Consider the following 8,646-nt stretch of genomic DNA (forward strand, 5'->3'; position numbering starts at 1 on the left):
AGTTATCTCCCCAGACCAAGAAAAGTTTAAATTTTAAATTTTAAATGGATAGGTGCTTTGTACTGCTTGCATGCCTAATACCTTTGGAGCCCAGAAGAGGCATTAGATCCCTTGGATCCAGAGTTGTAGATGGTTGTGAGCTGCCCCGTGGATGCTGGGAAGTTGAACCTATATTTTCTGAAGGAACAAGTGTTCTTAACTGCTGAGCCATCTCTCCAAGCCATCGAATCTTTTTTGTAATTCTTTCTCATTAAGTATCATGGATATATTTTCCCATGGTTTAAGAATAAGCTAGTTGGGTAATTTCTTGCAGTTATAAACCATAGAAACAGAAATAGTAATGATCATATGCAGATCTTACTCCAGCTAACAGTTTGGAAATATGTTGATTGGAGAATAGCATAGCAAGACAATAGTTGTGTTTCTTTGGTATGTTTTCTTTTCTTTGTTGTTGTTGTTGTTTTTTGAGTGTTTTTGTTTGTTTTTGAGACAGGGTTTCTCTGTGTAGCCCTGGCTATCTTGGAACTAGCTCTTGTAGACCAGGCTGGCATTGAACTCACAGAGATCTGCCTGCTCTACCTCCTGAGTGCTGGGATTAAAGGCATGCTCCATCATTGCCTGGCTTTTTTCTTTTCTTTTTGACTTTTTAAGACAGGGATTCTCTGTGTAGCCCTGGCTATCCTGAAACTAGCTCTGTAGACCAGGGTGGCTTCAAACTCACAGAGATATGATTGTGTCTACCTCCTGAGTACTGGGATTAAAGACATGGCGCTACCACTGCCTGGCTCCAACCTGATATCTTTTACTGGTATTAAGAAAGAAAATATAGCCAGACAGTGGTGGCTCACGCCTTTAATCTCAGCACTCAGGAGGCAGAGGCAGGCAGATCTCTGTGAGTACAACGCCAACCTGGTTTACTGAGTGAGTTCCAGGACAACCAGGCTGTTTTACACACACACACACACACACACACACACACACACCAACCAAAAAACAACCAAACAAACCCTGTCTCAGAAAACCAAAAAAAGGAAAAAAAAGAAAAAAGAAAAAGATGACAGGTTGGCTAAGGATAAAACTGGATCGCTACACATAGGTTGAGGTTGGTGGTTTCCCAGTTTCAATATTTCTGCACACTTTCCGTTGAGGCTCTTGATGGTAAGAGCCACAGGAGGGTGAGATTCCTGGTAAGTAGCTCCTTCAAGTCACACCACTTAGAATTAGGGTTGTAGAGATCACATGGCAGATGCAGAACTTGAAGCTCTAAAGAGAAGTTATTGTCTTTCATTTGCGTTTTGGCAACCAGAACCAGAACTAGACTTTCGATCTATGGGATTGGCTGTGGAATGGTTGATCTGGTAATGTTGTGTATGCCTTCCACGGGAGATGACCAACAAAAAGCTGTCTTCTTGTAAGAAGAAAATGTTCTTTTATTGCGATTACACAGATAGGCCTCATAGCTAGGTGGGGGTGATCTTACATGGAATCAGTGTGGGCCGATTTTCAAGATTAGTTTTTGGTAGTAGCTGCTAGGGCTTACACGGACAATCTGTTTTTTCACATTTGCAGCTAACTGATGAGCTTGCTCCTCCTAAGCCACCTCTTCCTGAGGGTGAGGTTCCTCCACCCAGGCCCCCTCCTCCAGAAGAGAAAGATGAAGAGTTCCCTGAGCAGAAAGCTGGGGAGGTGATTAACCAGCCCATGATGATGGCTGCCAGGCAGCTCCACGATGAAGCTCGGAAGTGGTCTAGCAAGGTAAGCTCTGAGAATTCCTTGTCAAGAATGGGAGTCTTCCCAGGAAGGGCGGAGAACCGTATCCCCAACCCAGGGAGAAGTCTAATGGGAGTCACCTTCCTTCTTGCTTACTGCCTGTGTTTCAGGCAATATGTTGTTCTTTTTACCAGTGACTTAGTGAGAAGTCTGCGTGTTTGACTGCTTGCCTCTCCTTGGGCAGAAGTAAAAGCTGGGATGTTTGTGGCTAAAGAAGAGTTTCTTCCTCTTTGTTCATTAGTAGCGGCTCTGACTCCTGGCGTTTTGGGTCTTTTTTAGGTTTATCCTCTTGGATTATTGAATGTTTTCCAGGCTCCATTACTAACTGGCAAAACTTCAGTTGTGAAAGTATCTCTTGTGGACTTTGCTAGATGAAATCTGTACATTTTCTTCAATTCTTGCATTAAGAAGCAGATAGAACAGCGCGGTGGTGGCCCACGCCTTTAATCTCAGCATTCGGAATGCAGAGGCAGGTGGATCTCTGTGGGTTCGAGGCCAGCCTGGTCTACAGAGCTAGTTCCAGGACAGGCTCCATAGCTACAGAGAAACCCTGTCTCGAGGAAAAAAAAAAAAAAAGAAGAAGAAGCTAGACTGGTGTTTCAGAAGGAGTGTGTTTCTGTCCTTTCTCATAATCATCCTGTCCCCACCCCTGTACTCAGGACAGCGCCAGGTTCTCTCCAGCTCAGCTAATTTAACAGTCCACATAATAACGAGGGGAATCTGGATGTGACAGCAGCTCTGCTCCACGTTGTCTGTTTCTCTGAGTGCTGGAAGTGAGTGGCAGCTTTTCTTGCTTAGAGTGGAATCCTGTCGCTCATTTAGCAGTGAGATGAGGTTCTTAGTTCTAAACTGTTTCTAATGCACCCTGAATGCTAGACCTTCATTCCCACTATATTCCTTTATTTTCACATCCACAATTGAATATACTTCCTGGGGGAACTGGTTGGTCTACACCTCCCCCCCTTAGAAATTGACCTTGGTTTGTTTGTTTGTTTCTTTTTAAAAATGATTTATTTATTTATTATGTATTTATTGGTCTGCCTGCATGCATGCCAGAAGAGGGCACCAGATCTCATCACAGATGGGTGTGAGCCACCATATGGTTGCTGGGAATTGAACTCAGGATCTCTGGAAGATCAATCAGTGCTCTTAACCTCTGAGATTTCTCCAGCCCCTTTGACCTTCACTTTTAAACTAGTGTTCGAATTGTTAGCTGGGAGCTCAGGACCTGACCTGTGCAATTATTTATAATGGTGTTTCTCCAGCACCCCGAATCATGCCGCATAAACCCTACTGTGCATGGAGAGTGGGTGAGAGAGGAACAGGGTCAGTTTTCCTCAAATGAAACAGAAATTAATTGTGATAAACCTGCACATACTTGGAAGAACACAAAAATATCTGTGGACTGTAAAGGCGACACTTCAGAGGGTCAGGCAGCATTTACCCTACTCTACTCAGTGTGTTCAGAAGTCCTGCCCAGAAGGGCTGAACTAATGCGTTCACTGGCTTTTAAGCCATGTATGGGTGGGGAAGGAATATGTGTTTGTATCTGTCCATTTTCTTTGTGCAGCTTGTCACTCTGAACCTTAGCAACAGTAAGCTGCTCTTTTCTTTGAAGGAATGGGAATGAGTCTTGGTTGAGACAGTGAGAAAGGACTGGTGATATCTAAACCCCTTACTGACCTAGTGTCTTCCAACTTCATTGCCACTTTTTAGAGATGGGCTTTGTATTTAGGATAAGAATTTTTATTTTTGTTCTTGTTTTTTGAGAATTATTTTAATTTTATGCCTATGGGTGTTTTGCCTACATGTATGTCTGTGTACCACATGTGTGCAGTACCCATGAAAGCTAGAAGGTGTTAGGTCCCCTGGAACTGTAGATACAGATGGTTGTGAATCATCATGGTGGTGCTGGGAATTGAAAGTAGTCAATGTTCTTAACTGTCTTTCCAGCCCAAGAATTTCTATTTTTAATATTTCAAAGTTTTCTTAGGTCTTAGGACTCACTGGTCTCCAATGTGGACTTCTTGCCTTGGCCTCTGAGTCCTGGGACTCCAGAAATGTACTGGTAGGAGAAGACTTTTCAGGACCCTTGAATAAAGTTCCATATGAACTGTGTTTCCTCCTGATCACAGTCTTTGTTTACAGCCCTTTTTTTACAAATGGCTTGGCTTCGTTAAGTTCCTTCCCATTCCATCTGTTTTTAAGCATCTGTTCTCTTCCCAACCCCTTACAATTCCTACCTTTTGTATAAAATTCCTGTCCTTCCCCTCTTGGTCCCTGTTCTTTCGTAAGCAACCATTTTGGGTTAATGTGAGGGCTCCTCTGAGCTTAGCCTCATTTAGTTGCCGAGTCCAAGTGTCACCTGATCTGTGAACTGGTAAGGTGAGTTTGGGTGAGCAAGAAGCTGATTTCAACAAAAGAGAGGTTTAGGCTGTGTCCAGAAGGCAGTGCTCTCAGTTTCCACAGTAAGACATTGAGGAAGCTTTGTCTTTGAAGACCTTTTTAAAGGAGAAAGACAAGCTAAAATGTAGTTTTTTTTTTTTCTCTCTCTCATTGCTATAGGAACTAGATGAGGTATCTTCTTGAGGCTCCTGATAGCTATCTAAGCGGTTGTAGTGTATTTTGTAAATCTTCTTCATGAACCATTATGTTGACTGTTTTTTCTATTTCTTGGTTTGCTGTTGCTTTTGACATGCCTTTCCTAGTCTGGTTCCTAAAGGAGCTAGTAAATGCCTGGTAGCTGCAGAGCTGCATGTCCAGGATGATGGAATAGTATCTGATCAGGAGGATGCTCAGCTTTCCTTCTCAAACAGCTTATATGGCTGTGTCTACTTTTCTCCTCTGGACTTCTTTTCAAGGTTGTTTGGTTCCCCAAATGTGATTCTGGTCATGTTTAACTTCAGCAACAAGCATATATTGCCTTCTCTGGAAAGCTTCTGCTACAGCAAATGTATTCACTTATTTCAGGGTGACTTAGGCTGGAGACCGAGTTCCTGTCTTTGAACCTTGGTTCTCCTGGCTCCTGGAGAGCATTGCCATTTTCTTTCCCATCCCAGGCAAGCTTTGGTTACTAAACCAGCTGAAGCTCCATTTCCAAAGTCCTGTTGTTCTTACTAACACTATCCCTATTTTTCACCCTCCTACCATCGACAAAGCCGGGTATCCCAGCTGCTCAGGTGGGTATAGGAGTTGTAGCTGAGGCAGATGCGGCTGATGCTGTTGGGTTCCCTTTCCCCTCTGACATGGAAGACGATTACGAACCTGAGCTGCTGTTAATGCCATCTAATCAGCCGGTCAACCAGCCCATTCTGGCGGCGGCTCAGTCCTTGCATCGGGAAGCTACCAAGTGGTCTAGTAAGGTACTGATGGTATCCCCAGTTGGGGGCTGCTCCAAATGCATCCGGCCATGTGCAGCCTTGACACCTTGCATCACTCCTTATCTGTGTGGGTCCTGTGAGTCTGAGCCGGGCGGGCAACTGTCTGTCTGCACCTTGTTGTTAGGGCTGGCTTCACAAGTCTGATAGGTTTGCGAATGTCCGAATGAACTGAATTTATGTTTAGGGAATAAAGAGAAATGGGGTCACTTTTCAAAGGATTCATTTTCTTTCCATTTTTGTGGCCATTATTGGATCTATAAACGCTTCAGGAAGCCATAAATGCATCTCTCAGTGACTTCTAGGTCAGGAGCCTTTGGGGACCACTGAAGGTTTCCCTAGCTTGACCACTGAGCTTTGCTTGGCTCCCACTGACCTCACCCTGATGACTCAGGCAGAGTTGATCAGGGCAAAAGCAGTTTTACATGGCAGAGTCTCTGGGGAAGACTGCTTGCTGTCTTGCACCTGGCTGTGTGACAGATGCTGGCCTTTGTGGGAACCCACGGGGCAGGGGCTTCACTGACTGCTTTTCCAGGTACCTCAGAGGGGTTGGAAAGTGGCCACAGGGAAAGCACAGAGCCTTGGATCTGAACTAACATTTGTTTGGAGAGTTAGAGGTGTAGAAGTGATCACTTTTTTGGTTTTTGTTTTTCCTATTTAAAGATGGCATGTTGCAAGTGTCTGAAGATGGTGGGTAATAACTAACCCTGGCACTGTGCTGTCTTCTAACCAACGTCATGTAATCCAAAATTACCTCAGGTCTGCACTGAAGTTCTCCCAGAGGGAGGGCTTCAGCTAACACACGCCTTTCCTCATGACCTCCTCTAAAACCTGTGTCCTCTCTGTCCTCACTTTGTTTTCTGTGACGTGTACTTTCCCACATCAATGATGAGCCGCTTCATGGTGCCTGTGGAGTCCTTGTAGAGCACCGGAGTGGCATGGTTTGTGTGTGCCTTACCGCACGGTGTAGAAACTGAAAATCCTGAGGGGGACAAACGAGTGGGGCTTGGCCATTCAGTTAAACACTGTAGCTGCTGTACTTTTAGGTTGCTAAGGACATAAAATAAGTTGCTTAAATATTTCCTTATTATGACCCATGAGGGTTTTAAGTAAGCCAAATCTCAGACAACTTGCCATTAATGAGAGAGGGTCAACCTTTTAGAGCCTGGCTCAGTTTTATTTATTTATTTGATTCCTCCCTCAGTATCTTCTTAAGTGAACATTCCTTAATTGGAGGCTTCACTTAGCTGATGAGACCAGCAAATTGATTTGTGGGATCAATTTTCTCTTAATGTGGAATGATTAAAATAGTCTGCTCCTTAAAGATGACAGGAAGAGGAGGCCAAAGTAGTCTAGATGAGAAAATGTCCATTTCTCTAGTCTCCCTCGCAGGCTGAGAATCATCACCTGGGGTTCTAAGTTCTAGTGAGGCAGTGTAAGTCCTTGGCTGCTGTTCACAAGAGCAGAGATAGAGAGGATGCTCTTAGCACCTAGAAAGCCTCCTCTGTGCTTGGCCAGCTCAGCTGCTTTCTCCCCTATGATAGAGATGAATATGCCTGTGTGGCCGACTCCTTGGCTCTGGCCCTGTGTTATTGACACAATTAACCGGGAGATGCTCCACTGCTTGTGCAGTGCTGTGCCCGGGGCACCCACGTCGTCCTTTCAGACTAATCTCTAGGTCTTCTCATCCAGGATATCCTCTCTCCCCGAGTGCTGGGGCAAGTGCCCATTCTCTCCGCTGTCCTCCCTCCAGTGCTCTCTCCATTTCCTTAGCCTGCCAGAGGCTGCAAGAGCAGCAGACTTCCTCCTGTATTTCTACTGAACTTGACCAGCATGTGGTCAGGGCTCATGCTGTATCTCTGCTTCTCTCTAGGGCAATGACATCATTGCAGCAGCCAAGCGCATGGCTCTGCTGATGGCAGAGATGTCTCGGCTGGTAAGAGGGGGTAGTGGTACCAAGCGGGCACTTATTCAGTGTGCCAAGGACATCGCAAAAGCCTCTGATGAGGTGACTCGGCTGGCCAAGGAGGTTGCCAAGCAGTGTACAGATAAGCGGATTAGAACCAATCTCTTACAGGTACTTGGGGAAATAAGTCATGTGTGTGTGTCCGTGTGTCCAGACAGGAGAGGAGGGAGGGAGGGAGAGAGAAAGAAGAGAAGAGAAAGAGTGCATCTGAGTGGGAAGCGTGAATGTGAGGGAAAAGGTGAGAGGAAATTTGGGTGAATAAGGAAGCAAACAGCAGCAAGGGCAATGTGTGGATAAAAACAAAACAAAACAAAACAAAACAGACTGAAAGTTTATGTCTTAACCCAGTGGAATTTGAATGCCTCCATATATGAACCAATTGGGTCAGGGCTGGTCCTTTATTGAGTACTCCTGCATGCCAATGACTGGGAATGGAGTTGGGTATATCTGCCTCCAAGGAACTTGTGGGCAAGACAACTAACAAACACCAAATGAAACTTTCTCTTTAGGTGTGTGAGAGAATCCCAACTATAAGCACCCAGCTCAAAATCTTGTCCACAGTGAAGGCTACCATGCTGGGCCGGACCAACATCAGCGACGAGGAATCTGAGCAGGTATGTGCTGCTGCTCTGGGTTCCCTGCCTCTAGCTTCTTTGTTGTTTAATCTTAGCTTTAAGACAAACGTACCTCGAATTAAAAATGCAGCAACCCACTCTTTTCTTATCTCCCCTCTGGTGGGCCCTACTCTGGGTCACACTCCCCATTTCCTTAGAGAGCACAGCAGACCCATCATCATTTTAAAAGTTAAAACAAGGGAGACAATCTCTTCCCATTAGGGAACTCACAGATAATTTGGGAGACCAACTGCTTCCGACCTCTACAGAGGCTAGGGGCACCCCGAGGAACAAGGAGGACACTCTCCTATACACTACTGTTAGTAGATTTCAACTCTCGCCTTCCCGATATCCCTAACTTCCAGATATTGCAAGTGGAGTTTGGTATTGGGTTACTTTAGTGGGATGTCTTCTGCCTAAAGATAGGAGAAGCTGGGAAAGGAAAGACACAACTGCAGTTCATGCTAATGCACAGGAAATGAATTAACAACATGCATGCATGCTGAGACTATGTGTTTCATTAAGTGGAGAAGAGTAGATACAGCGTGGTAGAATGGGACAAACACAGGACACAGGAGAGAAGTCTTGAGTGGGACCCTGACTTTGTGTGAGTTTGGCTGGCATGGCTCCCAGCCTTTCTGGGCCCAAGAGCCTTCCTAATAACAAGCAATATTAGGAATTCAGATGATAGGTTCTTTCCCCAAAGCCCTCTGAAGTTTATGCACATGTTTCAACTCATGTGACACATTTTTCTGGGAAACCCTAGAGCCTTCATTAAGTCCTCAAAAGATCTGTGACTTAAAGATACAATTACTGCCCTAGAGAATCACTGAGTTGTCTGAATGTGAGCAGACTTCTAGCTAGACCCCTACCTCTAAGCTTGTGTGTTTGGAACATTAATGTGAATACATTTATAATG

At 44.9% G+C, this 8,646-nt stretch overlaps 1 protein-coding gene across 2 annotated transcripts in view; it reads left to right on the forward strand.

Moving 5' to 3' along the window:
- Positions 1-8,646, forward strand: part of Vcl (vinculin) — a 93,265-nt gene that overhangs the window by 82,328 nt on the left and 2,291 nt on the right. Inside the window, exons 18-21 of one of the 2 annotated variants that reach the window (XM_050127041.1) lie at positions 1,570-1,755; positions 4,929-5,132; positions 7,021-7,224; positions 7,623-7,727. In XM_050127041.1, the coding sequence (XP_049982998.1) occupies positions 1,570-1,755; positions 4,929-5,132; positions 7,021-7,224; positions 7,623-7,727 (699 nt within the window). The remainder of the gene's footprint in view (positions 1-1,569; positions 1,756-4,928; positions 5,133-7,020; positions 7,225-7,622; positions 7,728-8,646) is intronic. The other variant, XM_050127043.1, reaches the window with a different exon arrangement.

The sequence above is a fragment of the Alexandromys fortis genome, unplaced genomic scaffold (genome assembly GCF_014885135.2).
Source record: "Alexandromys fortis isolate MF-2015 unplaced genomic scaffold, M_Fortis_MF-2015_v1.1 scaffold_233, whole genome shotgun sequence".
Taxonomy (NCBI): Eukaryota; Metazoa; Chordata; class Mammalia; order Rodentia; family Cricetidae; genus Alexandromys; species Alexandromys fortis.